Raw genomic sequence first — 19,956 nt, 5'->3', positions numbered from 1 at the left:
GAAAACAAATGCAAAACAGTGTCTTCCTCAAAGACCAAGCAAACCGAGGCATGCTTTGGAAGATCATCAGCAGTAATGTCAAGTGTATGGTGAGACATAATAAGCTAAACACAGAACACCGGTGTGGTCTTACTCTGGGGGCGAACATTCAGCAAAAATAGCAGCATCACAACGCGTCGCGGTCAAGCTTGTAGATCGGCTATTTTCGGCCTTTGGTGTAGCGGGAAAAAAGGAGGGGGCCTAGTATGGACCCCTGGGGGACTACGGTCAACAAAGTATAGAGTGTTACAGTGGCTAAAAGGGGGCAACGGTAGGAGTACTATTGTGTACTACAGAAAACCACTGCCAACATGTGGCTGCTTGAGGCTTATAAACAAAACTAAACAACAATACACCAAGGAAACAAAATCATCTTTGTAGGCAAACAGGCATGTTAAATCTTGTGTGAGTGAGACTCTGGCGTGGGAGCTACTGTTAAGACCGGATGTCAGACAAACCGAGGGGGATAAAAGAGAGGGCTAGAGAGAGACAAAGGAAGGGGGAGGCTCAATGAGGAGGATAAAGGAAGCTGAAACACAGATAATGGGATGATGATAAGTGTTTTTGTGAGGCAGAGATGGATAATTAAAGCTATGGATGAAGGACGCGCATGAAAATCCACCCCCTGGGGGTCGTCTCGCAAAGACAAGCAAGCCGGTCATGAAAAGACAAACCAAAACGGGATTCCTGGCACGTATCCGCTCTCTTCCCCCTCAACATTTGATCTTTCTCAATTCCACAATCACTTCGTCCTCTACCCACCCCCCCCCCCCCCACACACACACACACACGTCACCATCACCGTCACGGGAGAGTTGTGTTAATAACTCAGTCTGTCTGTTCAGCACCCCGACCCTCTCCCTCCACCTCGTCAGTCTGTCTGTCGTGACAGCTACAGGTGGGGCTGTACACAGAGAACGGTGAGGAGAGCCATTGTTCTGTGACTAAGTGCCACGGTGGGAGGCAAAATATGCAATCACGTTGGATAGTTTTAACTTTTAACTGATTATATAATCAGAGGATTCGAAGCACTCATATTTGTAGTTTCCAAAGTATTCACGTAATAATATAGATGGGGAGACAATACACATAATTCATGACTTAGTTATTGTGTATTACCATTACTGATTAAGTCAAGTTCACAGAAGACAGGTGCCGTGTATTAGGGCTGGGCCGTGGACAAAATTAAATATCACTATATTTTTGACCCAATACCTCAATATGAATATTATGATGATAAGTATGTATTGTGATAATACAAACAATTTCGTCAAAGATTTTCTAAGATAGCAGATCTACAAACTTACAACACATTGCAACGTGTTGTGTATTTTCAATTTCTGACAATTATTCAAAGTATAAATGTGTGCTTAAGTGATTAAAACCAGGAGACAACACTTGACATAAATATCTCCAATATCCCAAGAAATCTCTAGACTCATATCGATATATTGCCCAGCTCTACTGTGTATAATATACGGTACATAGATGTACTGTGTGTGTGTGTGTGTGTGTGTGTGTGTGTGTGTGTGTGTATTCTGTCCCCACACTGTCTTTACACACGCACACACACACAGAGTGTCAGACGACATCCATTTACACACAAAAAGATGAGAATGATGTCCTTCCTGGAGTAATCGCAGAAGAATAAAAAGGCAAACATAAGACTCGGTCCTATGTTGTGTTGCGCACATCGTTTGATGCTACAGCTGGCGGTGTCCCTACAGCCCTCCGCTGTCCTTCCCCCTATTCCCCGACCGCCTCCACCCCTGCAGCATTAGAAATAACCTCCACTGTGTTCTCACTGATGACTCCGTCCAGCGGAAACTGCCAGCACCCACACACACATAAGAGCTACTCAAACGCACATCCGAGCTCTCTAAGGAGCTAAAGCCGATGAAGCAAGCTAGCCAGAGTGGGATTCCCTGTGTGTTGTAAGACAAGAGGAGGTGGATGTGGTGGTGGGGGTATTTAAGAGAGGAAGGGAGATGCTGAGTAGCCCGTGTGAGTGATCTTTTCCTCTGTGGTGGGAGAGACTGGAAATGCCTCCACACAGCGAGCGACGCTGGGGCTCACTGCTCGGGATGACGATGGGCCCGTGTGGTGAGAGGCGGGCTTAACTGGTGTTGAAACAAATAAACACTGGTGTGGAAACAAATAAACACTGGGAAGCCGCGCACAGGTACTGGGATCTTCTGTCACTGTGTGTGTGTGTGTGTGTGTATGTGTGTGTGTGGCCCGAGGATGATCTGTTCATGTGGGAGGTTACTTGGGAGTGGAGTCATGGCCTCAGACCACAGAGGATGTGGAGAAAGGAGTCATCAACCTAGTCCCCCCGTCCCCGTCCCTGTCTCTCTCTCTTTCTTGCTCGCTCCCTCTCTCCCACTCAATTTCTCTTTCTTTTCTGTCTTTTCTGCTCAGTACTATATGTTCTATGATGTTTTTTTGTTGTCTTATTTTCTCATGCTTATGCTTATCCGTTTTTATTTTTTATTTTGTTTTTAGATACTAATACATTCTAATTGTATATAATGTAAACGGTGAGGTTGTCTTATAAGATATATTCTTACCTCACCGGCACAACAATATGCTGGCATCCTAGGAAAGAAGTAGTAGTATACTATGTAAGTATACGATTCCTGTTGTGCAAATCAATGAATATTTGAAACTTCATTAGGATCCCTGCCACACTGTCCCTGTACCCCATGCTGGTAATGCACAGGATAACACAGTTGAACCGCCCCACACTTTCCCCCGGGAGGGGGGGGGGGGGGGGGAGTGGAATTTGGAGTGATTTTTCTAAAGCTGGACACGCACCGAAAATAGCTGATCTAGAAGCTCACAACGCATTGTGCAGCGAGATTGTAGATCTGAATTATTGAATAAGATGCCAATAGAAAGAGGTGGTTTGCGGGTAATAAAGTACCATTACCATCTGCTACACAAACAAAACAAATAACAGCACAATATCATAATCCACATTATCTTACGTTCACTGCACTAACCATAGTATGACTACACTCTTGGCTTAATTTTTTCCACTAAGTGTTACGCTAAAGGCAGATCAGTGGTGATATTGTGTAAGTCAGGTCCCAGTGTAGAGGTGGAGGCGGCTGAGTGGGATCCTCTCGAGGGGGGGGGGGGGGGCACACTGGAGCTCCCAGACAAAAGGGACATTGTGGCATAGACCCACTCGTCCTAGATACACCGTTTCCTGTCCCATCAGCTCCAATATCCGCTCCAGATGAGCCACCCCACTTCCCATGGCTTTCGACATCGACACACAGTAGCGTCCGGCCTGGCCTGTGCTAAGAATCGCTGAAATGGCTGAAAGATTGTTCTGGCACTCTTGCGTATAAAGCTCACTTAACGAGAGGGGTTGGCTTCCGTTGATCTTGAAATGGATTTGACACATAATCAATCTGGATTTGACACATAATCAATAAAAGCTCTTAAAGTAGCATTTTACAATATAGCCAGAGAGTTTGACATTCGTAGTCGTGTGGATCCATTTTGTAATTTAAAACCACAGGGGTAGTAAGCTAGATTTGGCATGAGAAAGAAGCATCCCCTCTTTACGTATTAAACCTTAATTCATACTCGCTGAAAAAAACGAGGCCAAAAGAAATGGGTCACACCGCATTTTTCAATAGAAAATCGGTTATTTAGTGTTTAGGACACAGTCATGCAACGAAAACAGATTTAAATTAGGCTTTACCACTTCCTTTCCACTTTGCCCCATAGCAATGACTCTTGGAACAGGGACTAGACTAGAATATGACCGAGAATGGATACTGTCAGATTGTGAGAGGTGGTGCTAACGTTACCTTGACATGACTCTGAGCGCCCAGGTTGTAGATCTCAGTGGGTTTGACCTGGTTAATGATCTTCACCAAGCATGTGCTGTCTGTCAGGTCCCCGTAATGCAGCTTCATCACTGAAAGTTAAGTAACACACGATTGTGGCAAATGTGTGAATTCAGTTACCGGGTACAGCATCCAGTAACAATCACACCAACATCACACGTGTGCAGTTGAGTGTAGTACGACGGTGTCCCGCGGCGGAAATAGCAGATCTACAATGCAACGTGTTGTGAGATTGTAGAGCGGCTATTCTCTGCACAGGACACCGTTGTACAACCAAGTATAAATCAGGCTTAATGTGGAGAGGTGTTTGGGGTTAGGTCACTTACTGCCCTCTGTGTGTGTCTGGGGGTTCTGGTACAGATGTTCGATGCGACCTGTGTTGAAGGAGCTGGAACGACGCAGAATGCCATGAACCTGAGAGGGAAAAAAGTACACAGAAGGAACCATTTAACCCAGTGGTACCACCCCAGTAACCTGTCCTGACCTGTACGCTCTGTTACCGGTGCCTTGGATCAGTGATTTGGGCCTGCATGGTACAGTATGTATGCACTGTACTGTATACGTGGACTGAGGGGGGCGGAGATGTGAGGAAGCTCTGCTCCAAGCAGATAACGAGACCTGGTTCCAGGGAGTCCATTACCGCGAGGACGCTGTGCCCCGACCTCACTTCCTTTATTCACTGTGGACTTCCTGCCTGCATGCGTGTCCCTCTTTAATGCCCCCCCCCCCCCCCCCCCCGCCCCTCAGCCTGGAGCAGAGCCACTTCCTCTCTGTTGAGGAGAGGAGAGGAGAAGGCTGGGGGTATTGTCGGTGCTAAATGTCCAAAGGGAAATCAAATCATTCCACTACAGTCAGGACAACATAAGAGCCAGTGCAATGTAAAACACACACACAAAATCGTTAGGTGCATCAGTGTGTGTGTGTGTGTGTGTGTGTGTGTGTGTGTGTGTGTGTGTGTGTGTGTGTGTGTGTGTGTGTGTGTGTGTGTGTGTGTGTGTGTGTGTGTGTGTGTGTGTGTGTGTGTGTGTGTGCGTACATGCATCCTTAACCACTTGAACCCTAAGCCTGCCTATTCAGGGGGCAACATTCGCCAAATCTACAAGCCAAATCTACAAGCTCACAATGTGTCACATTACAAGCTTATCGATCTTCCATTTTTGGTGATTAGATTTGGTGTAGACGGAAAAAAACGGTCCATGTACAGTTGTAACTCAGGTCCATTTTACTAAGAATAGAGGGTTAAGTGGTTAACCGCAAACATAGCATCCCTATTCTGGGGCAAACATTCAGTGAAAATAGCAGATCTACAAGCTTGTGAGCTTCTAAAAAAAGAGAAAAAAGAGACGGACAAAGTAAAGAGCCCTGGGGGACCCCCAGTCAAATAAGAATATAGGGTTTAAGTCAAGTGGTTAAGCGAGCATGGACGCCCGTCTTTCATGGGTGTGAAATCACCACAGAAGACTCACCTAGTTGCACTCAGTCAGCGACAGCTTATAAACCTCTGGATCCAGAGGCCATGTTGACTTTGCTGTGCTCCCATGAACAGTGTGTGCGCAGCAGGTGAAAGCGAGTGACCTCACTCATATGGCCATATACAATAACAGCCATTTCCTTGTTAATGGCCCGACCCCGGGGTAAAGGGTTAGGGGTTAACGGGCTCAGCGTAACACAAAGGGTCTTATCAGAGTGAGGTGTGAGTCAGTCCACATTGCTGAATTACGTCAGGCTCTCTCCAGCTCCACCGGCCTGATATGACTGGATTCAGCTTATCAGGGGAATGTTGCACTCTGTGTGTGTGTGTGTGTGTGTGTGTGTGTGTGTGTGTGTGTGTGTGTGTGTGTGTGTGTGTGTGTGTGTGTGTGTGTGTGTGTGTGTGTGTGTGTCTCTAAATACAAATTTGTGTACGTACGTGCATGACATAGTGTTGTTAAGGGTGTGTGTGTTTAAGCACACATACATCTAACAGCAAAAAAAATTATATGACCAGTGCATAACTTGTCTAGTGCACTTCATACAGTCAAGTAACTCATTCGTTTTTTTTCACAGAATCGCACTGTATGCGTGCATACGTGCGTGCATACGTGCGTCGTGCGTGCATGTTTGTCGTGCAAGCATCTGTGGTCTGGGTTACTTCTCTCACCTCGTAGCCCTTCGCCAGTAGGAACTCAGCCAGGTAGGAACCATCCTGAAACAACAAACAACAACCGTTAGCCCTCTATCAGACCATATACAGTACTTATTAAAATGTGTGTTTATCAAAGCTAATAAGGGCCTGTGTGTGTGTGTGTGTGTGTGTGTGTGTGTGTGTGTGTGTGTGTGTGATATTTACTTGAGCAGCCCACACACTGGGTCTGTTCAGAGAAACTGCACGCCATTGAATGCTAAAAATGGATCCCCGGGTGATATGACTTCAAATCAATATCACGATGAAGGATTATTTAAATTTGTGAAAATGAAAATAGCAGATCTACAAGCTCTGCGACGCGTTGAGAGCTTGTATGCCACCATTTTACAACGAAGTACAATACAGGGTTATGTGGTTAATCAATTCAGTCGATTATAAACAATCTATTAATTTCATGTTGATTTGTTAATATAAGAAATACAGAAAATGTAATTAAAACAATCTGTTGATTATTCGATTAAACTTCATGAGCAAGATTAAGTCAGTTCTAAATATCGGTTTTGGTTAATTGCCCAGCTCCATATGCATACATATGCACAGAGATGTGACAAAGTAGGAAAAATACATTATGCTATGGGTAGTTCCAGTTTGTGTTATTTTCTATGCCATGCTGATGAATTGAATACATAGGACCACAATGGAAACAAGTCCCCAGGACTTTTTTGTGTTATCGCTATATATCGTTATAGCCTTAATGTCTGACTGTACCTTGTGCTGTTTACATTTCTGACTAATAAAGTATCCAATCAATCAAAAAACCAGCCACGCATTTTGGTCGAAATGGGCTTTCAAGCCATGCTCAAATCACGATAAAGCACACCTCAGTAATGTTCAAATTAAGTATGACTCATCATTACTGTAAATACAGTATCACGCCGCAGACATTGATAAAAAAATATATAGAAATGCCTAATGTCACCACATGTTCATGGTAACAGACACTTATCTCATCTGTCTACCTAACATTAAGTTGCAGTGCTAAACTTATGACACCGCCGGCGCACAACTTATTATAAACCCACCATTTAGGATCCAGAACAACTCAGTAAAAATAGTTAACAGCAAATCGGTCGCCATTTATGAACATCTTCAATGAGGGGACAGAACACAGACAGGACATGTGTGGAGAGAGCATGGAGCCGTCCTGGTCTGTTGCTAAAGGGGTGAAATGTTTCTTGTATCTTTCAGTACCCAGCACACACCATCACTCTGCGCTGTCACTCATCAGACATCCATTTTCATTAAAGCCATTCCGAAAAGGGAATCACTGATGTCAAGGCTGGCCCTCCAGTGGTGCTAACATAATAAACCCTTCCATAGCCCTCCTCACACATCATATTGTCCAGTTATTGAATGGTTCAACATCCATGCAGGTACCATGAGTCAGGAGAAATGAGCAGGCTCTCTGTGTGTGTGTGTGTGTGTGTGTGTGTGTGTGTGTGTGTGTGTGTGTGTGTGTGTGTGACTGTGTGTGTGTGTGTGTGTGTGTGTGTGTGTGTGTGTGTGTGTGTGTGTGTGTGTGTGTGTGTGTGTGTGTGTGTGTGTGTGTGTGTGTGTGTGTGTGTGTGTGTGTGTGTGTGTGTGTGTGTACACCCTGTCAATAAGGTCTTGTTCCCCTCACCCATGTTAACTCGTCTTTTTTCCCTGCTCAGACTTTCCGACCGCACATTCTGGAACACTCTGGAACATTCCGAACTAGTCATGGCATTCATCCTTCCATTCCCCACACACATACACATATACACACGTCCAACAGTTCCCCTCCAGATCTAGGGGTGATTGGCCAAGGTGGAGCGTAGGGAACAGAGGAAGCAAGGGGGGCTTAGAGGTTGGAGGTCACCCAGGAACGTCCACTATCAGGGACATAGTGGTATTTCTTTTTAGAACAGAGCTTGCGCATGGGCACAACTATTGGACCGGTACTGCCAGTGGTTCCTGTCATGAAAGCAAAGAGGGCACTGTTCGACCCTGGCACATTGGAAAACAATAAAACCCACCTGTTTATGGAAAACTGTAAACAGGTTTACGGAAAACTGTAAACAGGTACGAGACTGGACACTGGCAATGTTCACTTTACCAAAGCATGTGAGCTATAATTCTGAGAACTGCCATTTCCACCGTGAAGCCTGGATACCATGCAGGCTGAGTGGCGCCCTGGCTGGGGGGGGGATGGGGCACCAATGCAGGCCTGGCATCCCCCAAACCCCCCACCCCCGCTTGCACGTCCCCACGGCGTTCAAAAGCTCCGGCCAGTGTCATGTTTTCCTGCCCCTGTGCCAGGGTCAAAGCGTTCCACGCCAGACCGATGTGGAAAACAAGCCTGAAGAGCCGCTGCTGTATTTGAAAACAAGAAGCTCCTTTGAGGCCGCATTAGCCCATAAACCCTGGCCTCACCTCGCAGTTTCCTGTTATGGGGAGCCTGGTGGGGGGGGGGGGGGGGGGGGGGAATGAGGAGGGACACACACACCTGCCAGTTCAGTGCCATACCACAAAATCCCAAAAGACTCGTTTTGGCCATAAACACAATATGATTGCTCTCCTCTTCAGCTAGACCAAACAAAAGCACCTCAAAAGGTCTATATTTGGAATCCGGGACATCAACGCTTAGACAAGATATTGAGTGAGTGTCTGTTGCATGTGAATGTGACACACAGAGCGACAAGTGATCCGTGGTGAGATTGGCTGACGATGGTCCAGGACCCAAAAGGTGGGTTGTGAGATGCTCAAAGACAAAGAAAATGGAGGAATACTGTGTTATTTAACGTATTGGTTGCCGATTCCATCGTCCAAGCAAATCTTGGGTGTTCATTTTACACTGTCGGAGAGCCACAGGGCCATTCATTATTCTTCTGGTATGGACGTTATGGGACAGGTTTCCCTGCAGGGGGAGCAAGAGTTGCAAAAAATGTGTCACACAGGTACAGGTGTGACAGCCTGTAATCATCACCACTAAAACATAAAACAAGAGGCCAAATTAGCTCATTAGTTATAATAAGGGGTTTCCAAATGCAGTAGGCAGTCTGCCTAGATCCTCCATTGACACTGTGCAAGATTAGAAAAATGTAATTATTTGACTTTTTTGATGAACTCTGAATCTGCACTTAATTGTGTCCTGATTTTTAACCTCTTTCAATCTGGCATCGCTATTATAGATTATCAAAATGTTGTTTATTTTTATTTATTTGTTTGCTTATTAGTTAAATGTTCTGAAATAGACACTTATCAAATGTAAGTTTTGAAACTGATAATCAGAAAGGTTTATTTAAAATAATAATATATTTTGGTCAACATTGGTAATCGGCGGTCTAGCTCTAGGAACTTCCAGAATTGGGAATCCAGACCAAAAACTATAATCTGGCATCGATTGGGCTCTAGTTTGGAGAATTCCAAGTATGCTCATCAGAAATGTCTCTGAGTGCTACGGTGCTCTGAGCTCCAATCATCATGTCAATTATTGTCATTATCATCATCACCACTGTGCCGCTTCATTAAGAGGATGCAGGAGATGGCTCTCTCACTGTGTGTGTGTGTGTGTGTGTGTGTGTGTGTGTGTGTGTGTGTGTGTGTGTGTGTGTGTGTGTGTGTTGTAATATAAACTCATGTGCAGCATGCACTGTACTGACCAACATGAGCGTTTCTATATCAGAGATCTTTTTTTCAGTCTGGCAGAATAACACATTAGCATTAGACAATGACAATAATAATGATTAATTCATCACTGTAAAATTGCCATGCCACCCCACAAGAGAATAGAAGTGAATATGAGATGACTGTGGACATAAAAGGTCTGCTATGGCCATTTACAGCTAGTTCGGCACCCCCTGCTGGTGGAGAAAAGCGACAACCTGGTCAATCCCCATGCTCTGCCAGCGGGGCAGTTCTTCAAACTTTAACCCAATCAATCCGGGAACGCATACTGTGTCATTTTAGATTTTTCAGTGGTTCTCAAACTTTTTTCATGTCAAGGACCACCCAAAATGATATGTATTTGTCCACAGACCCCCCTCATCTCAAAATATTTTGTTCCAGGGACCCCCAGAAGCAAAGATTTGAGTTACAAATGTATATGTATATTCAAAGATTTGCACAGATTGTCACGATTTGTTTAAAGAAAAATAGCAGATCTACAAGCTCGTAGCGCGGCACTCTGTGCCGCGCTACGAGCTTGTATATCTGAACGGCCATTTTCAGCGAATAGAGGAACAAAGGAGCGGATCGAGTATAGGCCCCTGGGGGACTCCGGTCAACAAAGTACATGATGTAGTAAGTAAGTGGTCATAGGGGCCTCAATTCTCAACAAGAGAACTAAACAGAAATGCTAAGCCTTAGCATTTGTATACGTATGTCTATCTAGACATGCAGTTCATGACTGTGTTTATTTGCCAGTGTGTACGAGTCGTAAATGAATGACTTTAATGTGCTTTCTTTAGACCACAGACAAAGACTGCCAAGCACACTGTGCTGTTCTCTGCTGCACTGTAATTAGAGCTTAACCCATTAATACCTGGAACGCATCTGTGTCACTTTAGATGTCTTTGGCTATTCAAAAATAGCAGATATACAAGTTCATAGCACGGCACCGAGTGCCGCGCTATGAACTTGTAGATCTGCTATTTTTGAAAAATCGTGAAAAAAATGTTTAATTTTTTTTCCAAAAAATGTTAGGATATAGATTTTTTTTAAAGAATCGCCTCAGGTCTTAAAGGGTTAATGAAGCTGTAATCAGAGGCCACAAATCACACACACGTCACACATGAGCACACATTTTACGCCTGATGCTCACACGTTCAAAGACACACGCGCATGCACACGTGCCTGTTCAATACGCACAGAGCAAAGTGAAGCCGTGGGCACATTCGAGTATGAAGAGGGGTTCCAAAATGTCTCCCCATCCTTCAGCACTTAACTCAAGGCGGTGTCACTTTAACAAACGAGCGAGCGCGTGCTGAACTCCCTGGTATCAATGTGCTTCTGCAATCAGGCGCCCTGAGCGGGCCCACGCTCCACACAGGAAATCCATTACTTTATGACTTCTCACAATGGGGAATCTCGCTCTCTCTCTCACACACACACACACACACAGCTACCGTTGCAACAAACACCCCTAAGCTATTCCCATTCCCACTTCTATTTCATAAAAAGGTCAGATTCATGACAGCAGGATATAGGGGATGACGGGCCACCTGGTCTCTATGTATAAAAGTCTTAGAATAACATGGAGACCAGCTTCGACTGTAGTCTAATGGCCACATGAGCTGACAAGTGATCCATGGAACTAATAGTTTCATAAAGAAGGCCCCTATAAAGTTCTTATACAGTCACTACGGTCAGAAAGGTCACTTGAAGACTACTTCTCATTTAAGGTGATTTATTATTATTTTAAGATGCATTTTTCATTTAAATGCCATACATTTGACACTTAAATATACACTGTATATTTTGTTGATATTCAGGCAAATTAGTGGCCTGAATTAGACTATAATCGCACAATAAACTAATTTCACAGCATAAATACTACCAAATTGGAAACATAGAATGTGAAATCATATTGGATTTGACATTTTAACATTGTCTAAAATAATTTAAAAATTTAATTATGTCAGATATATCAGAAGAACTGTATTTGAACTCTACTAACAGCTAAAAAATACACACTTTTTGTTGTCTAGCGCCACAATGTTAAGGAAAAGCGTGGATACTGTTGTCTACATAGACTGTATGCATTGATTTGAAACTCACAGCTAAGGACTAGTGTTGACGCTCCCTGTGTGAACGGGGCGCAAGGCAAGTCCATCTCCCAAAGTTAGAAACTAAAGAGCCAGTACTGAAGTCTGTGTAATTATAGATACAACTTCAACTTTCATTTCAAATTGAATTTCAACAGTTAACCATCTCAGATGAATTCACCTTACACTTCACTATTACTAGTAGCTATTCATTCTTAACCGTTCCTCTCTGCAGTAGCCTACTTAATGAAAAAAGGACACTTTCTCTGTTTAAAGCCTGTCAGCTGTCCAGCTTTGGTTATGAGGTGGAATCGGCCATGGAGGAACCGTCCCAAGTCATCAGCAGCCATTATGAGCCTACAGAGGAGATCTGTGCATGGATTCTTAGCTTTATGATTATTATTGCTGGCGCTCACACAGCCCCTCTCCTGTGTGTGACTATTAGTGGACTGAGTGGAAGGCGGGGACGTAGAGAGGCAATGAGAAGACTATGAAACACAAAGGGCCGAGGAAAGGAGCACATCAAACAGCTTGAGGGGGGCGTATCACAACACACGCTCTTGTTTTCCTACCCGGATGAGTCGAGGAGTGAAGCAGGAAGCTCAAAGCCAAAGTAAAGCAATGCCGGAGAGGCAAGCAAAGAGTGCAAAGCTGGCCTTCTCATAACCCTGATCGTAAAACAGTGGGCCGGACCCCCTGCCCGGCCCAGTCTTGGCACACAGGTGGTCTCCTATAATTCACACGTCCCCCTGACCCCCATGTCTCACCCAATCGCAGCAGTCAAATACTCGGGACTAAGTAGCGCTCTGCCTGGCAATTTATGAACAGTAGTTACCCGAGCAATTTACGGTATCACCGTGACCCAGCGGCCTGGCTAGTAATGGGGGGGGGGCCGGCCCACTTTTTGAGATGGTCTAACCAGATGCCTGCCTCTTGTATGGGGCTTCAGCATCAGCAACAAGGGCCCCTTAGTCCTCCACAGCTCCTTCAGGGGGCGGAGATATATCACCACGACCGGCAGAATAAAAATGAAATAACACTGTTATTCTTTGTTTTCTGGTAGATGGGGAAGGGGGGGGAGCCATGGGAGAGTGCCGCTGGACGGAGGAATGCGAGATGCTGAAAATGACTTTCCAAGACCTGGGATCGTCGGCTCTCCAGGGATGCATTCTGGAAATGGTCAGCTGACAACTTCCTACCTCGTACCGGAAAATATTCCCTGAGCCACTGCGTATTCCCTCCACCTCTGATGCATATCACCTCCCAAACACATCCTACACAGTAAGGTTATCAGTGTTCCTTTAACTCGGAGGGCAAGAATGGACCCAAATGGACAGTCCATTTGGACACATTCAGGGCCGGACTGGGACCAAAATTCAGCCCTGGCATTTTGGACCGGACCGGCCCACCACCCCCCGGACCGTTTTGTCAACGGGGGGGGGGGGGGGGGGGGGGGGGGGTTCACTGTTTCAGCCTAGCCCTGCACATGAACTCTGCAGCCGCACTGAGGCCCCTGCTGGAAAGCATCCCAGCCCAAACATTAACGTAACTAATAATTGGGCCACACGACCCTGAAATGACCGTAATAATCCTAAAACGGGAGCAAAAATATTTGATTTAAAAAAAAAAAAAAAAAAAAAAAACTTTTTTTTTTTTTTTTTTTTTTTGGGTGGCCCAGCGGCCCACTGGCCCGCGGCCCACCGGGCATTTGCCCGGTACGCCAAATGGCCAGTCCACCCCTGGACACATTTGTAACCTCTCTGAGACTAAAGTTTTGCCCTCACTTCTCTTTCACGTAGAAGTTAGATAACATGGCTGCAATTGGCAACGAAAAGTGGAATGACCAAAATATCCATCAACATGTCTCTTTCTAACTGGGGACATGTCTGGATAGTGATGGTGTACCTATACCAGGGTTTCTCAAAGTGGGTGCTGTGACACCAGTACAGTGGTGCCACGGAATACTTTGATCAATTTGGAATTTACCAATATCACACTTTTATCAGTGTAACAAATACCTCAGGTTGAAATTTTTAAGCATTTACAACCATTACCTACAACCATTTTCCTACCATTACCTGTCAGCAGATGTCAGAGGCTAGACTAGAGCTACCTGCCTGATCTGCAGGTAAAAGTTGTCAAATGCAGCAATGGCACCATCATGCAAACTAGCAAGGCACTTTGAAACAATTAGCCAGTATCAACTCTAAAGACAATGTATGCTTTTAGAGAGTGAACTCACAAGAGTTAAATCACAAAACAAAAAGATAGTGAATATGCTTTCATGTGTGCACAATCATTTATATTTTGTCACCATCATCATCTTATAATAATTGTAATAAGCATTAAAATTATACAAATAGTTAATCATACGGTTATGCCAAATGTCAAAGTAGTAAAAAAAGAATGCCATGAATATAAGGTGCTAGAGAGACACCCATCTATCTCAGCACTTGACTTTGAGCAAATTCCTCATGTGGAATTTACATCATTCAAATATCTTCTGATGGGTAAACATTCTGTTCTCATGCTGGTTATCCATTAACCACCAATACTCAGTGCAGGTGCTAGCGGTGCAGAAGCTTGGGGGTTTTGCAAACCAGAATTTTGACTGACTTTGTCCATGTTTTAATCACTGGATATATTTTTATAATCTCTATGGCCGTCCCCAGTTCCCCACGGATCCTAAAACCGTTGATGTTATGGCTGCTAAAATTGTTTGATAAGGGCTGTACGCTCGGCTGTACACACCAAGCACTATAACTACAACGATAATTATGTGAGCGTCCGCTGATGAACGATACATTCTGTAAACAGTGGCACCAAGGATGTCGGAGCCCACACGCGGAGGAAAGGAGAGCAAGAGAGCGATAGATCTCCGCCTCCGTGACAGTGGTAATGAAATACACAATCTGAATATTAACCCATTAAGACCTGAGGCCGATTCCATGATTGCCTTCTAAATCATTAGTTGGCACACTTTCAAGATTTTTTTAAACATTTTCAAAAATGGCAGACGTACAAGCTCGCAGCGCGGAACGAAGTGACGTGGCACAAAGTGATGCGCTGTAAGCTTGCATATCTGCTATTTTTTTTATAGCCAAAGCAAAAATCTAAAATGACAGATGCTTTCCCGGTTTTAATGGATGAATTTTAAATAAGCAAGATAGTTGTAGGCTCCCTGAGGTAATGCCGGAATTGCCAGCTAGCATTAGCTATTCATATTAGTCTCCTCAATTCCGTTAATAATGGCAAAACTATCTCTGATTCCAAGGGGCGATACCGATTGTATCCCAGATGTTGTCCTGATAGATTTTGATTGGCTGTCAGTCTATCATTCATACAGTAAGTAAGTGAGTAAGTACAATCATAAAATCGCTCTGAAAGTGATCCTCTGATATATTGTTCACCACTATAGTTGTGTGGATTCTGCCATCCACACAATTTCTTATATACCGGTATTATATTACGTGCAAGATATTCGCTTACGGGAGTGTGCCCCCTGACGTGATCACAGTGGACTAAGAAAAAGGAGCCAAAACAAGTTCCTGTTTCTACACAAAAAAGAAGAAAAAAAGAGGCAAAAGCAAAGAAATGGGTGTAGCAACTCATAATGTAATAACGGCTCATAATGTAATAACAGTTCATAATGTAATAAACTAAATGTAATAAAAGCTCATAATGTAATAATCAGCTCTTAATGTAATAAAACCATGAGCGTATAACGTAATAACAGATTTTTGAATAATGTAATAATGTGTTACATTAAGAACATTGCGTAGCCGCTCATAATGTAATAACAGTTTGTAATGTAGTAACGGCTTAAATTGTTGTTTCCTGGCAAATATGATGGTCAGTATCGGTTCATAATGTAATAAACTAAATGTAAAAAAGCTCATAATATAATAATCAGCTCATAATGTAATACAATCATGAGCACATAACGTAATAACTGATTTTTGCATAATTATGTAATAATGTGTTACATTAAGAACCTTGCCTAGCCGCTCATAATGTAATAACAGTTTGTAATGTAGTAACGGCTCAAATTGTTGTTTCCTGGCAAATATGATGGTCGGTATCATGTTAGTATCGTGGTCAGTATAATGTCAGTATCATGGTCAGTATCATGTCAGTATCATGATCAGTATCATGGCCAGTATCATGTCAGTATCATGGTCAGTATAATGTCAGTATCATGTCAGTATCATGGTCAGTATCATGGTCAGTATCATGGCCAGTATCATGGCCAGTATCATGTCAGTATCATGGTCAGTATCATGTCAGTATCATGGTTAGTACAATTTCAGTATCAAAATGGCCGATCGCGGTAAGATTTTTTTTTCTCCGGTGGACAGAGGAGAGTAGACCCTCCCCCACCCCGCAGACACTCTTTGTTTACTTCCGTGTACACAACGTTGCTTCCATGGCTCTCCAAAGATCGTTAATTTAAGGTAATAAACGCTAGCATGGGGATAAAAAACGATGTTTTAATCTCAGGCAGTCAATGTGTTAAGAAGTCTGTTATATTATATTTATTATGACGATGATTTCATTATGAAGTTTAAGTTAATAGCAGTGGTTAAATGTAGCCTATATTTTGGGGGTATTTAAACATTCAGTCTATCCACTATTGCGAGTATTCTCTCTCTTTCATTACAGCAGGAGTATTTCTTTTAGAAGCTTACTTCCTCGACATAAATGCTTCCTTTTCCATTTCAGGATCAGTAAATCTGTGCTCGACCGCATGGTCTACTGGGGAAGACGTGAACACGCATTCAGCCTGGCTTGACAAAGTCCGGCTCGACAAATTAAAGTCGCTCCTCAAACCTGGATTTGGCTTACATCCAGGATGATTTAATTCTGCCTTCGAGAAACAGGCCCCTGCAGGGTGAAAAATACCTCCATGCCAAGCTGAACAGTAATATGAGAGTAATGTCAATGTCAGCAGCAACAATGCTCTGGTCGGATCAATGTCAACATCTATTGTCTGAGAACAAGAATATCCAGAGAAAGCAGCAGTTCCAGTAGGGCAAGTGGTACTCTGCATGACACGACTCCACCTGTTCTATTGTGAGGGCAATGTGTTCATTTCATGTCCCTCAGCTATGGACAAATATCTCCTATAGTAGCTGACTGCATATTGCATAAGTAATAGTAGTAAAAATTCGAGGGAGCAAGAGAGCGAGAGAGAGAGAGCATGCATGTATAATCTGTTAACACAAGCCCTGCCAACCAAACAGAACAGGGACAGGTGCACAGAGTACAGCAGGGACAGGGAACGACGAAAAGGAACAGATGAAGAGACAGCATTGCCACATTGGGACGACAATGCACCAATTAATTATCATTTGTGATGTGGGTGCGATCACTTTATCTGTGAATCAGCTGAAAGGGTTCACATTGTCGTATTCTAGCTCTACCAGCAGTTAAGGAGTATGCCACCCTTATAATCAGCTAGTGGCAATGCAGTTATACCAGCATGGTTGCATGCCAAGAGATTTCTTTGAGTTACAACCGGGCACGGCTAAATTTGTTCCAATTTGTCATGCTTTCTCCTTGTTTAGCAAGTTGTTGCAATTACCAGCACCAACGGCAAAGCATCTGTCAATTTGTTACATATGTGCTCATTGTAGGACGATTCCATGTGTTTAATGCTCCTGTGTGAATACAATCCTGTCAGGTACAGAGCATGTGGTCCATATCAATTTCGTGGAAAGTGAAGATATTTAACTAAGTATAAACATTTCAACCATAACTTTCAAAAAGATAATGATGATACATATTATGACAAACCTGAACCAGTCACATCAATGAATTATTATTATTGTTCATTGGGAGAGTGGCTACACACCAAGCGAAGAATGCCACAGAAGTTAATCAAAATTACAATTAGTGTTCTAGGGCTGTATAATGAATGGAATATTCAATATATGCATCAATGCATGGGATATCAGCCATTCAAGGGAAAGCCAGGTCAAAGTACATCTTGTACTTATTTATTGCTGTGCAGTTCCTACAAGGAAGTGAACTACACATCAATGGCAGGTAACACACACACACACACACACACACACACACACACACACACACACACACACACACACACACACACACACACACACACACACACACACACACACACACACACACACACACACACACACACACACACACACCTGTGAGTGTGTGTACTGTGTAGCAGTAGCCTACTTAACAAATGATTAACATGGGATGTGTAACTAACCTGAAACTTATCTATCTCACAATAAACACCCAACATCCACCAGAAAACTGCAGATTTACCTAAATAAAGTATTTTTTTTATTGAGGACGACATATCATCCATCGCCACAAAGAATGATAACTAAGAAAAAAGGGTTAACTTCATTCATAACATAAGTCTAGTTTTGTCGTGTGGCTATGACTGTCATTCACCAGTTGAGCGCCAAAAACAGCAGATCTACAAGCTCAAAAAGGTGTCACGCCGCGTTGCGTTGTGAGCAGTGGTGGAAAGTACATATACTTATAAGTACAATTTTGAGTTATACATTTTACTTTACTAGAGTATTTCCAATTTGCAACACTTTTACTTCTACTCCACAACATCTCAAGAGGCAAATATTGCTACAAATATTATAAATATTGCTCCACTACTATTATTTGAAAACTTTAGTTACTTTGCAGATATAAATTACTATATTATAAAAACACATGAACCACTTTAGCCCCATTTTAGCCTATCTACAAGCTCACAACGTGTCACATCGCGACACTCGTTGTGAGCTTGTAGATCTGCTATTTTTCAAACATTAGTACTTTTACTTTTGGCACTTTAAGTATATGTTGATTGATGCCAATACTTTTGTACTTTCACTCAAGTAACATTTTGAACACAGGCCTTTTTTACTTGTAACAGAGTATTTCTATATTGTGGCATTTTCTACTTTTCCTTAAAGTAAAATATCTTAAGTACTTCTTCCACCACTGGTTGTGAGCTCGCAGATGTGCAGTTTTCGGGAAACGGCAGATCTACAAGCTCAGAGAGGCGTCACGCCGCGCTGCATTGTGAGCTTGGAGATCTGGCAGTAGGAATCAGTGGATGGATGCTGCTGTTTCCAGGATCATTTACCTGTCCAGTGATGCCAGTTACCAACGCCACCTTCCTCTTGTTCCCCGGGTGTCCGTTGGTGGAGGAGCTGCAGGAGGCTTCCGTGCACTGAGCCATGCTTGAAATGTTAAAGTTGTTATTTTTTTGTACTGTGCAGAAAAAAAGAGACTTGTTCTCGTTGTTGTTGCTCCTGTCAGTCACTGTCACTCGGACACCGAATGATAATCATCAGCAGCATCTGTAACAAACCGCAGTACCGCACCAAACATGTGACGCACGAGGAAGCGGACGCTCGGCTCGGCCAATCGGATGAGGGCAAGTATAGAGACGCAGAGGAATCTTCACTAAAGACGAGACCGGACGCTCTGTGTCGCTGGATTTGACCACAGCGCCACCATAGAGTTATGGACGAGCACCACACGCAGCATTTAAACTGTATGTTATTTTTTTATTGAATACTTTATTAACAGTTTGCAAAAAAAAAAAAGCACAGAAGTACAGTTCCATACAAAAGGATGCTAAAGGATAAACCAAAGAAAGCACTATATGGCTTGTTCCCATGGGTCCTGTGTATTCAATTCATCGAAACATTAAAAGACAAATTATAATAAATTACAATAATATGCAAAAACATCATATAAATGAGTAGTAGGCGACGACTAATCAAAAAGAAAAATATCTACAGTAAACAGTTGGGGGTGGGGGGCATTTCTGTATAAAGGGGACTTTTCCAATTCAATGCCACATGTTACTTTTACATGATCTGTTTGATAACATTCTTCTAGCACTTTGTTGCATTAGGAAATTAAAGTGAATTGTGTTGTGATTAAATAGCTGATTTGACTGACATAGTATGACCAGTTTGATGATGCTGTCTTTAAATAATGTATCTTGATAAATAGATAGCTATTTGATAAAGTAAATAGATCTATACTTACTTATCCAAAAGGAAATTCCAGTTTCAGGTAACTCACACCATGCATACAGGAAAGGTAGTAAAGTAGAATAATGCTAAGTGAATATAATGAT

The 19,956-nt window shown here is 43.1% G+C and overlaps 1 protein-coding gene across 1 annotated transcript in view; it reads right to left on the bottom strand.

Moving 5' to 3' along the window:
* Positions 1-19,179, bottom strand: part of gmds (GDP-mannose 4,6-dehydratase) — a 160,606-nt gene extending 141,427 nt beyond the window's left edge. The window contains exons 1-4 of the mRNA XM_080431490.1: positions 18,949-19,179; positions 6,046-6,090; positions 4,232-4,319; positions 3,867-3,976 (exon numbers count right to left, since the gene is read on the bottom strand). Of these exons, the coding sequence (XP_080287616.1) occupies positions 3,867-3,976; positions 4,232-4,319; positions 6,046-6,090; positions 18,949-19,044 (339 nt within the window). The 5' untranslated portion in view covers positions 19,045-19,179. The remainder of the gene's footprint in view (positions 1-3,866; positions 3,977-4,231; positions 4,320-6,045; positions 6,091-18,948) is intronic.
* Between the last annotated feature and the right edge of the window lie 777 nt (positions 19,180-19,956).

This window comes from Gymnoscopelus braueri (genome assembly GCF_963280865.1).
Source record: "Gymnoscopelus braueri genome assembly, chromosome: 6".
Lineage (NCBI taxonomy): Eukaryota > Metazoa > Chordata > Actinopteri > Myctophiformes > Myctophidae > Gymnoscopelus > Gymnoscopelus braueri.
This window is presented reverse-complemented; position numbering and strand designations above follow the sequence as displayed.